The sequence below is a fragment of the Octopus sinensis genome, linkage group LG25 (assembly GCF_006345805.1).
Source record: "Octopus sinensis linkage group LG25, ASM634580v1, whole genome shotgun sequence".
Classification (NCBI taxonomy): Eukaryota; Metazoa; Mollusca; class Cephalopoda; order Octopoda; family Octopodidae; genus Octopus; species Octopus sinensis.
In genome coordinates this window covers 6,742,448-6,759,753 of record NC_043021.1, presented here as the reverse complement: position 1 = coordinate 6,759,753, position 17,306 = coordinate 6,742,448, and the positions used below count along the sequence as shown (strand labels likewise).

Sequence of the window (17,306 nt, the reverse complement as noted above, 5' to 3'; positions counted from 1 at the left end):
AGGCACTGGTGCTGGTGTCACATAAAAAGCTCTGGTAGCACCCAGTACACGTTGTATAGTGGTTGGCGTTAGGAAGGGCATCCAGCCATAGAGACAATTGGAGCCTGGTACAGCTCCTGTCAAACCAACCAACCCACCCATGCCAACATGAAAAACGGATGTTAAATGATGATGATGATGATGGTGGTGTTGATGATGATAACCCAAACTTTAGCCACAGTAGAAAGACTAATCAAATTATTTCTTTTTACGTTTTATATCCTACAAGTAACAGATTCCGAACAGGAGCTAAAAGGAATGTCGACAAAACTTGGGCGAAATTTAAAAAAATTAAGTTAATAAGTGTTTTTCTTTGAAAGCACTTGCTTATAGTTTTTCTCACCCATGTCCACATCGTTTCACAGTTATACAACAGTGAAAAATAAAGGACACATATACACATGTATAGAACACGTCCAATGTATGCCAAGCCATTCTAAGCCATTTCAGAATAAAAGAAAACTGTTACACGCACTTTTCATTTACACACACACACACACACATATAAACACATACACACACACACACACACAGCAGTGCATATCTTATTACATACATAACAAGTAGCAAATGAAGATGAAATAAAATATGATTCATGATGTCATGGGTTGTGTGTGTGAGAGAGAGAGAGAGAGAGAGAGAGAGAGAGAGAGAGAGAAAGAGAATGAGAATGAGAGAGGGGAAGAGTAGAGGAAAGAGTAAGGGGTGTGTGACTAAGACGGGGAAGTGGAAGGAAGTACTTTTGGAGAAAGAGAAAGAGAAAGGATGAGAAAGACGTCGGTTTCTGTTTTCACTTTCTTTTAATAAGAAAGCAGTTATTGTATATTTATTTATAATTGTAATCATTAATTATAATTACTGAATATTTTTCCACAGTGGACAAAAGAATGTTTGGTATGTTGCAAAATGTTAGTATTTTAGTAGCTGCACACACACACACACATACACACACACACACACGCGCACACACACACACACACACACACACAGCGGAAGGCTTTAGAAGAAACTCTAAAGTACATTTAACTGACAGCAAACAATATCAAAACTATATAATTGAAAGCAATTATATATACTGTATATATATATATATAAATATACAGTATCTATATATATATATATACAGTATATATATATATATATATGTGTGTGTATATAATGCACTTTTGTCCACTGCATATAATGCTCTCTACACTGAGATGTCCTGCTTGATAATTCAGTAAGCATACACACACACACACACACACACACATATACACATACACGTGAATATCATCCATATATCAGTCTTCTAGAGCACAGCTTCTCCCCTACTGCTGCAGCCACCTCCTCCGAGTTCAACCTTCTAAGATCAGTCTTTGACACTTTGTTCCATGTCTTCTTTGCAAATTTGCGATCTGATTTGCCAAACCATATATTCACAAACACAGAGACAGAGACACACACACAAACATTACACATTGTCCACATTCAATGCCTATCCATAATAGTGTACTATGCAATACCACACTTTGTACATAAGCATCTTGTATTCTGCTGGAAAGAAAACCTCTCTGTTGCCTTGCTTATTTATAGGCAACAACCCCTTTTAACTTTTCCCCTACGTTTTTACTTTGACTACCTTGCTTTTTTTGGTAGGGCACTTCTACTGCTGATTCTGGGCAACAGAAACTGTCAGCTACTTCTAAGGAGCTGCCTGGAAAAATTGAAACAATTCAATTTACAGGTTCTCTTGCTGCTAATCACTTCTGTACATCTACATACAAAGTCTGCATCTCTGTATCTTTGCATCTCTTGTGTACCTCCAGTTTACAATGAATACATCGGATGGATTGTCAATCAGTTTCTGCTCTTTGAGCATCAAGGCCTTTTTCCAGGTGGCAGCAGAGTCCTGTCTTCTTTCATGCCAACCAAACTTTTAATTTTCACTCAGTTTATTTAGAACCATATCTCTGGCCATACTGGGGAACTGCTTTAAAGAACTTTTAGTTCAATGAAATCAACCCCAGTACTTGTTGTGGGAATGTAAACACACCAACACCGGTTGTCAAGCAATGGTGGCGACACAGACACACACATATATATGACAAGCTCCTTTCAGTTTCCGTCTACCAAATCCACTCACAAGGGTTTGGTCAGCCCGAGGCTGTAGTAGAAGACACTTACCCGAGTTGCCATGCAGTGGGACTGAACCCGGAACCATGTGGTTGGTAAGCAAGCTACTTACCACACAACCACTCCTATACATATATACAACGGGCTTCTTTCTGTTTCCATCTACCAAATCCACTCACAAGGGTTTGGTCAGCCTGAGGCTATAGTAGAAGACACTTACCCAAGTTGCCATGCAGTGGGACTGAACCCAGAACTATGTGGTAAGTAAGCAAGCTTCTTACCAGACAGCCGTGCCTAAGCTTGTTAATTCTAAACTCTTTCAAATCTCACAATTATCTTTATAAAATAAAGAACACTTTAGACAATCTAGTCCTAAATACACACTACTTGAATAGAACAATGGAGATATTTTATTTTATAACATTCTCCATCATAATTCAGCTGGATCTGGACTGATCTGGAGCCAAACAACATCAAATTACAGACAAATGTCTATATTGTAGATATGCATGGTTAACAAACTTGAAGCAGCCAGGATTAGAGGGTGAAACATATATTTTGTAGATCATTGACTCACAAGTCAAGAGGACACATGATTGGGAAGTGGAGACATGAGAGAGAGAACTTAGGTGATAGGGTGAAACAAGTTTTTTTTGTTTAATATCTAGAAACATTAATACTTAGAACTAAAGACTGGGAATTAAAAATCTAATAACTAGAGCAGAACAATTATGTTTCCAAATCAGATTAAACCAACAGTCTCACAGACTTGCATATAATTAAGAAGAGAAAAAAAATTATAAGCGAAAAGAAGTAATTCAAGTGGGCCATTGATATGAATTTTCATAAATGAATTAAAGGATGATGTACTCAATGGCAGACAGACAAAACACATTTTTGTTTAATTAATATTTGCTGTGTAATTGGAGAAGGAAAACAAAAACCTAGTGGTTATGTTAGTGACTCACAGACAAAAAAAAAAAAGAGGATTTATTAAGAAATTAAAAATTAATTTCACAATAATATTAATTCACATGCTGAAGGAAGAAATTCGATCTTATCTTCATTAGCAGACAAGGGGACAGGGTGATAGCACAGGTACTTATTAGCTTTAAGTTGGAGGTGGATCAAAGGGGTAATGATAATTTGTTATAGGTAGAAAACGAACTAAAATTTTACATTCGACATGAATTTTTGACCTATGGTTATGGCTACTACCAAAACCACTACGTTCACCATTATACCACAACTAATGCCATTAGTACATTACTACTACCACCACCACCACCACTAGTGATTTTTCAGATATTTTCAGGTTAGGTTTAGCAGAGAATCCTTAAAGTATTCCTTCTCTCCAAATGTTAATCCTTCAATAAAACCATTTGCATGTTGTTGTTGTTGTAGTAAGTTATTATTCTCAACTTAGATCTTCACACCTCTGCAAGTATTAAGACAATGCTGCTCATCATCATCATCATCGTCGTCATCATCATCATTTCACATCTGCTTTCCATGCTGGCATGAGTTGGACAGTTAGACAGAATCCACCACCAGATCAGAGAACCAGGTCTCTTGCTCCAGCATGTCAGTTTCAGCATGGTTTCTATAGCTGGATATCCTTCCTAATACCAACAATAGGGAGTGGTTGGAGATCATGCGGTCGTTAGCCTCAAATCGCCAGGCCTGGTCAGCGTTTGTGAGAGATGCAGCATTGAGGATGAATTGAGCTGCTCAAGTCAAGTCCTAATATCAACCACACTTCTACAGTGTGTACTGGGTATTTCTTTTTTGTGGCACCAGAAAAAAAACTTTCAAGAGGGGAAGGGCATTAGACGAGGTGATCTTGAGTAAGGTGATGAAAGGTTATAATGAGACAGAGAGACAGAAACAGGTGTCTTGTTGTAGAGGAAGTACAAGGATGCCCTGGCCGGAGAGAGAGAGAGAGATCAGGATTGAAGAGAAAACACAGGTGCACTACTGCTGAGGAGATATATGGTTACCCAAGCAGAGGGAAGTGAAGAAAAAGGATAGAGAAGGCAGGAGACAGCAGGACAGAGATGGTGGCAAAGTGCCAGGCATACTCAAAAGGGACAGGGATCAGAATATAATTGAGATGGTTGAGTAAAGGAAGAGAGAGATATAGATGGTGACAAGTGCCAGGGCATAACCTTGAGGTTCGGAACACCACAATATAAGTGGCAGGATATCACGAAAAAAGTGTGGAGGGGGAAGTAAGCATAGTGTATGAAGCAGAAATGTGAGGAAGAGAAGATATGTAGAGACATAGTTTGGCTGGTTGTGGTAGAGTGTGTGAGAAGTTTTCTTGTTAAGTGTGTGTGGGACACACAGCACTGAGTGTGTGTGTGTGTGTATAGAGAGAGAGAGAGAGAGAGTTCTATTACACACTTCCTCACATCCTATAAAAAAAATCCTTTTCTGTTGTTAACTGAGAATATTTAACATCGTTCACTTGTTGAAAACTAGAAGGTTTTTCACATGAGTTGAGTGCTAACAATTGCATGGCCAGTCATATGTACTATGAGTCATTTATTTCAACTCCCAAAACCACACACACACACACAGCCAACACAGTGTCTGCATTTGCAACTCAACAGTCCATTTACTATAATGTGCTGACAACAAAATTGAATCCTCTGCAAGTCAAGCAGAAACATTCACACAGCAAATCCAATAGAGGGAGCCACTGACAAAAATAATCTATCTTCAAATTTACAGATTCAGAGATATGCATGCAATCACACATTAAGCAAAATATCATTATGTATTAATTAACCAGATAAATTATAATGCATTGAATAACCTTATGGACAGTTGAAAGCCATTTTTATCCAATCATTGTTTTGGTTATTAAAAGCTTCAACAAATTTTATTTATTTTTTTGTATAAGGGGTCTTAGAGAACTCTGATAATGGACAGTTTCTGATTTGAATATGTAGGACATTTTACATGTGGGACAATAACAATCAAATTTCCCTCACCCTCAAATTATATCCCATCATCCAATAATAAAAAAAGGGGAAAAATGACACCTAAGGTAATGTAATCCTCAGTAACCCTCAAAGTGGATATACCTTTGATCATAAGTCTGCTAGAACTGGCTGATCAGAAGCCACATGGTTGCAAAGCTGGAAGAATGGTCAAGACTCCAAAAGTCAACATAGTTAAAGACCAAGCAAAGTTCCATCCTCATCAACATTTCACATCCTTTCCATGTTGGCATGGGTTGAACGGTTTGACAGGAGCTGCCCAGATTCCAACTGTCTGTCATGGCTTGATTTCTACAGCTGGATGCCCTTCCTAGAGTGTGCTTGGTGCTTTTTGCTATGTGGCACCAACACCTGTAAAAGACAAGCCCGAATGTATGGACGAGAGCAATATTTTCTTCGCTTGACATGTCTTAATATCACTGTCATCCACATGTACTAGCTTGTCCTTCACAGTTGTCGGTGCCACATAAAGTGGTTAGCATTAAGAAAGAGTCAATGAAAGTCAAAGTAGGAGTTCATAGAAAACAGAAAGACATCTGAGTGCCATCTCTGCTTGATCTGCAAGGTACTTGATACAGTGTACTCAGTGTAAACAATGGATACACTAAATATGTGGTGGGGATCATGGGTGTATTAACAGAGAACCAAGTCTGTAGATGCACAAAATGTTGAAGAGTAACTAGCAGTAGGAGTATCCATAAAACGAACACCATGGGTTACTCAAGTGATTTAATGGACATAGTTAATAGCTTCTGTACCCTTGATGATTTAATTAGTGTTGAAAGTGGACAGTGAAAGTAGAGAAACGAGAGGAAGGAAGGGTCAAGAAAATAGCAGGCATTAAAAACAACAGCTGATGCCAACATCATTATCATTTAATGTTCATTTTACCATGCAATTCTTTATTGCCCACAAGGGGCTGGGGACAAACAAGGACAGACAAAGGGACTACATCGATTACATCGACCCCAGTACATAACTGGTACTTATTTAATCGACCCCGAAAGGATGAAAGGCAAAGTCGACCTCAGCGGAATTTGAACTCAGAATGTAGCGGCAGACGAAATACTGCTAAGCATTTCGCCCGGCGTGCTAACGTTTCTGCCAGCTCGCGGCCTTTTACCATGCATCAGATGGTATTTGTTGGGGCAGACTTTCTAAAGCCAATTGCCTTTCCTGTCACCAATGTTCACCTGCATCCAGGTAAGGTACTATTACCCCATGGCCAGACATATTTTCCATAAGGGACAGGAAATGAATAACATTGCTTATATGATGATGATGCTCTTTTGTAGCCATCACATAATGACAAAACAAGGATATCAAAACAAAGGATACACAAACACACACAATAGGCTTCTTCCAGTTTCTGTCTACCAAATTTCTCTTAAGGCTTTGTTTGGCCCAGGGCTATAGTAGAAGACACTTGTCCAAGTGTGCCATGCAGTGGGACTGAACCCAAATCTACATGGTTAGGAAAGATGCTTTTAAACCAAAGAGTCATACCTGATGTATGTAGAAGCAAATACAAATGTAGGGTCGTGAATGTAACTAAAAGTGCTGAAGGCTAACAATGAAGAGTTCAGCTACAGGTGTCAATCGAGAGAGAGAGAGAGAGAGAGGAGAGAGAGAGAGAAGAGAGTGGAAGATGTGGTGTGTTGAGATTTCAGCATATTGAACCTCACAAACAACAACACGGGACAAACAGGGATACTCAGTTCTACAACACCATAAAAAAAAAACATGGAAAAACAGGCATGTTGATGATGATGATGATGACTTAAGTCTATTATATCATGTTATTAGAAATGTGGTGACTTTGTCAGAGCCTTGATGTCTCTCTACACTACTGAATCTCAAACAACAGCGGATGAGAACAATGCCAGCAACAGCTGACCATTGAAGACCGAGTTCAGCAGCAGAAGCTACAGTGGTTTGGCCACATCAGGAGGATGGGCACTGGAAGACCAGCGACACATGCACTAAAGAATCCAGTGCAGCACACCAAAGAAGACATGGGCGAAACAAATTGAGGAAGTCTTGAATTCGCAGCACATCAACCTCAAGCATGTTAAGGCCAGCGCCATGGATCGGACAGCGTGGAATAACATCATTACCAGAGTCCACCATCCAGCCGCACCCATGCAATACATTAGTCGAGAGGACAGCCTCCCACTCCAGTCACCAGCTAGAGACTTTACTTTACTTACTACTTTTTATATCACAAGCCTGGATGAGAAGTGTTTTCACTCTCTACTTGGTTAGTTGACTTGCTTGAAACAAAAGTCAAAGCTCCCTCAAATCACACCTGACTTTTTTTAAAAAAGAAGATACATTGGACAATGTGGTCCCTTATATATAAAGGAAAAGACATAATGGTCATGGCTGGATCACCATTGCTTGTATAGATCTGCTGGAGCAACACTGATCCGATTGTTATTTGTCGGGCAAGTCTCTTGCACTTAATTCATTTCTTTCTTTAACCCTTTAGCATTCAGATTATTCTGTCAAATATAATATTTATTCATCCATATTGTTTTAAGCTAATCATGCATTATTTCGTAGCCTCAAGATTTCGATGATGTTATCACCTGTTTTTAGATTGACATTAGAGGTTGGTGTGAGATACCAAATCTGGGCAGTTTTAACAGAAAACAGGTAGATTATTTGGGCCGGATATGGACGGTTTAAACACTAAAGGGTTAAAGAAACACAAACAACTTATTTTTAACAAGTTTTGTGATGAAACAAGACTTCCCTGTTACCTAGGTTGACTTCTTTTATGGCGATTCAATTCCAGCAGTTGACACTAGACAGAATAGGTCTTTATTTTGCTGAGATTTCAAGCAAAATGAAGAACAAGAGAGGCAGAAGTACAGACAAATATAGTGGGGAAACTAACAGTAGAATAAAAAAAAATGATAATAGCAACATTAGTCATAGCCTCTATCAGCAAATAAGTTCCCAGGCTGGGATAAATTATTTTATTCTGTGAGAGAAAAGATACCTTATATTCCAGATAGAAGCCTTCTGATATACACACACACACACACAACTAGAATGCTTTATACATACATACATACATACATACATATAAATAGTTTACGAGTTTGTTAGGGTGTGTGTGGATGTGTGAGTAGGTATTTATAGTTTGATAAAATAGAAAGAACATTTTAGTTATATTGAAATTCTTTATGGACGTAAATAGGTAACAAATGGGGCTTGGACGAACCTAAATGTGCAACACTTGGGACCTGGTTGGACCTAAATGTATACAACACTTCTTGACTAAAAATAACTGACAAATTAAAACATAGTTTAGAATTATAGACAAAATTGCATTTTACTTAATAGGTGACCAAAAAAAAAAATTTGATTAATTAGTGGAATAAATAAAACAAACCCAATTAACAAGAAGTAGAAAATATGTATATATAAACATTACAATTAATATCATTAAGACTTGTTCAGAGGCTAATAAAAGACTATCTTTCTGGACCGATTTATCATAGATTCAGTGAGAAACAAATAGAAGTGGATAATTTTCAATATGCAGGGAATAGAGACAAAAAGTGATATATTTTAAATAACAACAACAGCATACCAAGGGTACCACTGCAGGTGGCGCTTGCTCAAGATCTTCTCCTGCCAATACAATTGAACGGCGCCAGCTATCGGAGACAGCCTGAGTGGGTAGAGTGTCGGGAATGACAGCAGTGGCGGCAGGTTGCTGAATAGATCTTTGGGAAGTTAAAGCTGGGATTTGCTGTGGCCAAGAACTCACCACTACCTGTCTGTTTCCATGCCAGGAATTCATAGGTGCATTCTGTAAAAGAAGAGCAATGGCAAATTAATTACGTGAACATGTTAAATTGAGTTTTGATTTTGTAAATATTAGTGAGAATATGTGTAGAGAAAGACAGTGGAGGCGCAATGGCCCAGTGGTTAGGGCAGCGGACTCGCGGTCGTAGGATCGGGGTTTCGATTGCCAGACCGGGCGTTGTGAGTGTTTATTGAGCGAAAACACCTAAAAGCTCCACGAGGCTCCGGCAGGGATGGTGGTGATCCCTGCTGTACTCTTTCACCACAACTTTCTCTCACTCTTACTTCCTGTTTCTGTTGTACCTGTATTTCAAAGGGCCGGCCTTGTCACTCTCTGTGTCACGCTGAATATCCCCGAGAACTACGTTAAGGGTTCACGTGTCTGTGGAGTGCTCAGCCACTTACATGTTAATTTCACGAGCAGGCTGTTCCGTTGATCGGATCAACCGGAACCCTCGTCGTTGTAACCGACGGAGTGCTCCTAGAGAAAGACAGATGACTCGATACAAAGTTCAGTGTAAGTTAACACATTCAATGTATGCAGCATTTAGTTCAGTTAAGTTAATTTTTTGGCTCAAAAAGCAAAAAGCAAGGCCATGTAGGGGGACATGGAGTTATGTACAGGGAGGGTGTTCATGCAAAGAGTTCAGGCCATTTCTGGTCAAGAGAGAATTTGAACTGAGCAGTCGTTGGCATCTTCACTATCTTGTCCGGCAGCTTATTCCACGGATCCGCAACCCGGACGGAGAAAGCCCCTCTCCTTCGACTGAGATGAAATCGTCGCAGATAGAGCTTTTCGGAGTGACCCCGCAGCCGACGCTCTGGAGCAGGAGTGAAGAACAGCTCTTTCGAAAGGTTACACTTTCTGCTTATGATGTTGTGAGTGAGAATGAGATCACCATGGCGGCGGCGTTTTTCTAGAGAATAAAGGTCGAGCGTCTTCAAAATATTTTAGGACCAAACAGAGACAGATAAGGGAAGAGATGCTGAAAGAAGATTTGTTAGAGTGAAATAACTTACCGTCATGAACACTTGACCACGACCCCTGTCGATGACCGGCGTTAGATGTTGGGTGGTGACAGTCTGTAAAGATAAACCGAGATCGTATTAAATATATCATCATCATCATCATTTTAAAACCCTCTCTTTCGTGTGTGCATGGGTCAGCCGAGAGTTTATTGAGGTGAGGTTTCTGCAACCAAATGCCCTGCCCATTGCCAACCCTTACCTTGTTTCCAAGCAAGATGATATTTTGCCCCTGGCCAGACATACATTTTCAAAGAATATTGGAAATGAATGACATTTATTCACAACAATAAAGCAAGATCACAAGGAGATACAAATATTCACATGCTCTCACACAGTCGTTATAACAACTTAAACCTCAGCCTTCACTGTTTGTAATAAGTCTTGATGTGACAGACTAAATATTATTATACTCCCATTCAATGTAGTCAAACTCAAAGAGAAGACAATTGTTTCTACATTATTTATTGATTGAAATTTTTTCTAATTTTTTTTCCGTTCTACTTAGTTGAAACTCATAAAAAAAGTGAGCCTATAAGGGATCATTGAATCTACTAGAATTAATAGCCAAATCTCCCTTCACATACTTTTGATTTCTACTAGTTTGTTGCTCAATCAGGGTTGATCTGGGTTTAACTATGTGATTATTGTTTAGGCCCAGTAACCGTTGATCCTTATATCATTACACTCGAGAAGAGATTAATTAGCCCTTTTTATTTTTGAAGTGAATATTCACTGCACCTAAATGACAATCACATTGTTATAGATAATGATAAAATAATAATAATGAAATTACTGTATGCAGTGATTAAGTATACTACAGTTCATTAGAAAAAGTAACCAATAAGGCATGAACAGTACATAGAATATGCACAGGAAGTGAACAGTGAATAAGTTTTTAACCCTTTTGTTACCAAATTTATTTTGAGATGCTCTGTGTTTCTTTTAATTATCTTAAATATAACAAAGAATTTAGTAAAATAACTTGGTTATCATTAAGCTAGTGTCAGGAACATAAATTGTGACTAAGGTTTGGTGGAAGATTTTAATTCAAAACTTATGAAAACAAGACATTTGTACTTCAGAGCCAGAGGCGGTTTTGGCCTGGTTGGTAACGAAAGGGTTAAGAAGAAAACGGGGTGGAGGACATCAGGTGTATCATTGGCAAATTTCAGGAAACATGGAAGTTTTGAAGGATGTAGTGTAGTGTTTTGACAGCTAACAACTAACATGGGTACTTTCTTCCATGCTCCAGCAATAAAAAGAAAAAAGGGTCTGTGAAGAAACGGACACACTGGATAGTGCAGTTCTAGATACATTTGGATAGAATGTGAAATGGTCATGTTTAGAATGCCTTTGGTCATGGTTCTTTTTGAGCAGAGAATATCTGGGGCTAAACAACAAATTTCATAGTGTGTCCATTGATAAGTTGAGATGTTAACTGTAAGAAGAGCCACCACGTGTGACTAGGAATGGTTTTATTTATTTTTTCTTCGACAAAAAAAGACAAACGATAGGGTGAAGATTTGATTGCATTTACAGATTGAGTGACTATCTTGAGGTTCCATTGTTGGCTCAAATAGAGTATAGATGGGAAGATGGCTAATATGTAGACACGTGGCTAGTACAAAATATATTAGCAAGGAGGTGAGAGAGAGAGAGAGAGAGAGAGAGAGAGAGAGGGTATTACCTGTGACATAATCTGTGGTTGCAGTTGTAGTGTTTGATGAGCTTGTGTAACCATAGGAACAACATTAGAATATCGATTTGGTGAGTTGAGACCTGAAATCAATAGAATATCCGTTATAGAAGAGACAAAGGAAGACGTATATTGAAAAATAAATAATTGTCAATACCATTATAAAACAACACCAACATCATCACCATCATTTAACATCCACTTTTTTTCCATGTTTGCATGGGTCAGGCAGAACTTGTTGAAGTAGATTTCCTACGGGCTGGATGCTCTCCCTGTTGCCAACATTTATCTATTTCCCAGTAAGGTAACATTCTCCCCATGACCAGAAATGTTTTCATGGAAGACTGGAAATGAACAACACCACCTGTATGACGGTGATGCTTGTTTACGACCATGATATCAACACAAACATATGCACAAACGTACCCCCTACTCTCGTAACCATCATCATTTAACGTCTATTCACCATGCTGGCATGGGTTGGACAGTTTGACAGGAGCCGGCCAGCTGGGGAGCTTCCCTGGGCTCCATTTGTCTGTTTTGGTATGGTTGATATGGCTAGATGCCCTTCCTAACACCAACCACTTTACCAAATGTACTGGGTGTTTTTAATTTAGTACCTTTATGTGATAGTGGCATGGGTGCTTTTTTTTGACATGACACCAGCATGGACACTTTTACATGGCATCAACACGGGTGCTTTTATGCAGCACTGGCACCTATATCATCATCATCATCATCATCATTTAGCGTCCGTTTTCCATGCTAGCATGGGTTGGACGGTTCTACTGGGGTCTGTGAAGCCAGAAGCTTCATCAGGCCCAGTCAAATCGGCAGTTGTTTTACGGCTGGATGCCCTTCTAACGCCAACCACTCGTGAGTGTAGTGGGTCTTTTTACGTGCCACCCGCACTGGTGCCAGACAGAGCGGCAAACGGCCACGAACGGATGGTGTTTTATGTGCCACCGGCACGAGGGCCAGGCGAGGCTGGCAACGGACACGAAACGGGGCGGTGCTGGCAACGTCGCGAAACGGAAAGTTCTCTTACATGCCACCGGCACTGGTAACACATCTGCAATTTCCATTGATCGATTTCCATTGATCGATTTCGATTCTGATCCTCACTTGCCTCAATGGGTCTTCACAAGCAGAGTTTCGACATGCCACCGGCACTGGTAGCACATCCGCAATTTCCATTGATCGATTTCGATTCTGATCCTCACTTGCCTCAACACGTCTTCACAAGTAGAGTTTTGTGTCCCAAGAAGGGAAGGTATGCATACGTAGGCTGGCTCCATCCCATGTAGAGGCCACGAGTTGTGGACTCACTTGTCCTGCCGGTCTTTCTCGCGCACAGCACACTTCCAGAGGTCTCGGTCTCTAGTCATTTCCTCAGTGAGACCTAAAGTTCGAAGGTCGTGCTTCACCACCTCGTCCCAGGTTTTCCTGGGTCTGCCTCTTCCACAGGTTCCCTCACCGCTAGGGTGTGGCACTTTTTCACACAACTATCTTCATCCATTCTCGCCACATGACCATACCAGCGCAAACGTCTCTCTTGCACACACAACTGATGCTTCTTAGGTCCAGCTTTTTCTCAAGGTAATTACACTCTGCCGGTGTGAGTACCAGCATTACACATCCATCGGAGCATACTGGCTTCATTTCTAGCGAGCTTATAAATACATATATATATATATTTGATAATAGGGAGAATGAAGAATTTGAACATTCAAACTTTATGCTTATTTCCAGTTAGTTTATGAATAAACTACCCATTTTATTAAAAATTTCCGTTAGCTTGTTGCATCGAATTCAACAGGTGTGTTTGTGACTTCTTTGAGTGGTGGGACAATTTAGCATCTATTTCTCAGCATATAGGCTGCAAAATTTTTCTAAGCCCTTATTATAATTATATATATATATATATATAAAGTTAATAAAAGAAAATGAAGAAAAAATATATAGTGGATACTTGGTTAAATTTATTAGTATCACAATGAAAAAGTAATACAGATAAGATTCAGGATATAAGGGGACTTGAACAACAAAATAAATAACCAAAGAAATAACCCTAAAAAATCCTACATATGTTTCAATCCAGCTTTAGATTTGAATCATCAGTATTCAAGCTATTTTAGATGTAAAAAACACACACATTTAGTTGGATATCTTCAGGTATAGATGTGTACACAGGGCCATGCACCTACATACACACACACGATGGGCTTCTTTCAGTTATATCAGCCAAATCAATTCACGAGGCTTTTGCTAGCCCAGGGCTACTGAAGAAGACACCCAAGGTGCCATGCAGTGAGACTGAACACAGGACCTCATGGTTGGAAAGTTGCAGAGGAGAGTTAACATATGAAAAGATGTAAACTTACCTTGAATGGGGGCAGGTACAACCAGGGAGGGTAATAAAGGTTGACGGAATGGATCATGTCGATTGAACTGAGTACTGTTTCTCTGTGGTGGCAGTTGCTGGTTAAGCTGTTGGGTAGCAACTTGTGGTGGCCCTGGTTGGTAGGGCAGGTACGTGGTGCCTGACTGGCCTGGATACTGAAGATATGGAAGTTCTGTTGCTTGAGGAGCAGTTCCACTAAAGTTCTGAGATGCCACCTGTATCAGAAGAAAGACGAAAAAGTCATTATTGGTCAGTTCAAAGGTAATGATTAAAATCTAACATGCACAGTACAGAGGAGACTTTCGAGTGAAGCTAACATTAGCCAGTGTAGGGATATTTAATATGCAGCAATACATATAAGTGAATGTGTGTGTGTGTGTGTCTAAGTGTATACTCTCTTTACTCTTTTACTTGTTTCAGTCATTTGACTGTGGCCATGCTGGAGCACCGCCTTTAGTCGAGCAAATCGACTCCAGGACTTATTCTTTGTAAGCCTAGTACTTATTCTATCGGTCTCTTTTGCCGAACTGCTAAGTTACGGGGACATAAACACACCAGCATCAGTTGTCAAGCGATGTTGGGGAGAACAAACATAACATACACACATATATATATATATACATATATACGACGGGCTTCTTTCAGTTTCCGTCTACCAAATCCACTCACAAGGCTTTGGTCGGCCCGAGGCTATAGTAGAAGACACTTGTCCAAGGTGCCACGCAGTGGGACTGAACCCGGAACCATGTGGTTGGTAAGCAAGCTACTTACCACACAGCCACTCCTACGCATATGTAAAAAAAATTCTATGATTGTTCTCAACAACAAAAGTAAGTACTGCAGGGTTAATTAAATGAAGTAATTAAGAAAAATATTAAAGGTAAATTAGCTTTCATTAACTGACAAATCAAGTGAAATGACTGCAAATGATTTTTAATTAAGTAGGCATTATCAGAAGATTGAGGTTTATATATATGTAGATATATATATATATATATTATATATATATAAATAATCCTCTTTAATCTGATCCTCACAACTTTTGTGTGCTTATATTAAATATATTCCAGCTTTGTAAGCCTTAGCATACACCACCAACACTGCAGTTTTCTATATATATATAAGAACAAAATTTCCACCTCATATCCAAATGACTGACACAGGGGCAGCTGAAGAAGGGGAATGTTCTTTGTGTTGTTTGTCTTGTACTCTGTTTTTTCGTTGTTAAAAAAAGTCCGTTTCCATGTTTGATTTTATGTTTTCGTTTCTCGTTGTGTTCTACGTTTGTGGTGTCCTGTACCCATATATGCATGTATATATACATATAGATGTAGGTATGTACATATATGTATGTATGAATGCATATGTTTTATTTATTAAATTGTTATATATATATATATATATATATATATATAAAAATGTGACCTCATGAGTACCGTTGGCGATTTTTTTCCTCTGTCTTCCCTTCTCGGGATCTTTCCTTCTCCTATGTTTCCGACGAAGAGCTCCGCTCGAAACGTTAAACCCTCCTTCTTCCCTTCTTTCCTGAGCGTCCAATAATACTATATTTGTTCCACGTCCTCGCGTTGTTGTGTTTTTTTGTGTTTTCTTGTTTGGATTAACTATATATATATATGTATATATATATGTATATATATATATATATATATATATATATATATATATATATATGAGAGAGAGAGAAAGAGGGAGGGGAGAGAGAGCAAAAGAGAGAAAGAGCGAAAAAGAGAGTGAGAAATGGTTAATGTTACCTGAGGAGGCAAACCATTGATTTGGTTATTAAATGTGACTGTAATATTGCCTGTTGATGATGGCACTAAGTTAGCAACCACTGATCCACTATTCTGATTCAGATCATAAGCACTTATTGTTTGTGGTCGGCGGCAGATTTCCATACTTTGCACACTACTTTTGACTCTGGAGAAAAACAAGCAAAAAAAAAAAAAAAAAAAAAAAAGAACCAGTTTTGTGAAAAACAAGAAGACTTATCCAAAATACACGAAATCAATCATGGAAATGTTCAACCCCTTTCTGTTACCATATTTTTAACAACAAAGAATATACTGCCTACCATTTTAATTAACAAAACAATTAGGAATCTGGAGAATAAAATCATCATCATCGTCATTTAGTGTCCATTCTCCATGCTAGCGTGGGTTTGATAGTTTGACTGCACAGGGCTCCAGCCAATTTGGCTCAATTTCTACAGCTGGATACCCTTCCTAATGCCAACCACTCCACAGAGAGAGTACAGGATGCTTTTTTACGTGTCACCAATAAAAATGCCTTTTATGTGTTATATGCACAGGTGCATTTTACGTGTCACCAGCATGAATGCCTTTTATGTCTCCCTAACACAGGTGCCACTTGTGTGTCACCAGCACTGGGCACAACTATGATTTCACTTAGCTTGACATGTCTTCTCAAGCACAGCTAATCGTCAAAGGTTTCAGTCACTTACCATTGTCTCTGTGAGACTCAACATTCACAGATCAAACTTCACCACTTCAGTGTTTGGAATACTAATAAAGGACAAATATATAAGCATCACTGAGGAGGTGCATGGCTTAGTGGTTAGGGTGTTGGACTCATGATTGTAAGATTGTGGTTTCAATTCCTAAACTGGGTAACGTGTTGTGTTCCTGAGCAAAACACTTCATTTCACATTGCTCCAGTCCACTCAGCTGCCAAAAATCCAGTGACAGATGAGCATCCCATCCAAGTGGGGAATATATATGCCATGGAAGCTGAGAAGCCAGCCCTTATAAGTCAGTATGAATCGAGAAGGTACCTTTACCTACATAAAAATCACAGAGTAAGCTCATCCAACTAGTATGATCACAAGCTCATATTCATGACCTCCACATCAGACCGTGGTTCTTGGAGAGAATGTGCTGAGGCCTTCGTCCTGTAGTTGACCGAAAAAAGGTAATTTGATCCAACCTAATATAAAAATATGTTGGTGGCGGGAATATTACTTAATCCTTTTTGATACAAATCCACCTTTGGCCATGCTGACTAAAGGGTTTATATTTGAATTAAAATTTTCATCAGAATCTTATTAATGATATCATGAAATTTAGTAAAAGACATTTCATTAAATTCTTCCATGGCCATGCTGGGGCACTGTCTTAAAGGTTTTAGCCAAACAAATCAGAGTACTTTTTAAGTT

The 17,306-nt window shown here is 39.1% G+C and overlaps 1 protein-coding gene across 4 annotated transcripts in view; it reads right to left on the bottom strand.

Annotated features, from left to right (window-relative positions):
- The window catches only part of LOC115224221 (homeodomain-interacting protein kinase 2), a 225,363-nt gene that overhangs the window by 23,859 nt on the left and 184,198 nt on the right, over positions 1 to 17,306 (bottom strand). For all 4 annotated transcript variants that reach the window (XM_036513303.1, XM_029794999.2, XM_029794998.2 and 1 more), the window contains exons 7-11: positions 15,886 to 16,051; positions 14,094 to 14,328; positions 11,701 to 11,792; positions 10,005 to 10,067; positions 8,767 to 8,988 (exon numbers count right to left, since the gene is read on the bottom strand). In XM_036513303.1, coding sequence (XP_036369196.1) covers positions 8,767 to 8,988; positions 10,005 to 10,067; positions 11,701 to 11,792; positions 14,094 to 14,328; positions 15,886 to 16,051 — 778 coding nt within the window. The remainder of the gene's footprint in view (positions 1 to 8,766; positions 8,989 to 10,004; positions 10,068 to 11,700; positions 11,793 to 14,093; positions 14,329 to 15,885; positions 16,052 to 17,306) is intronic.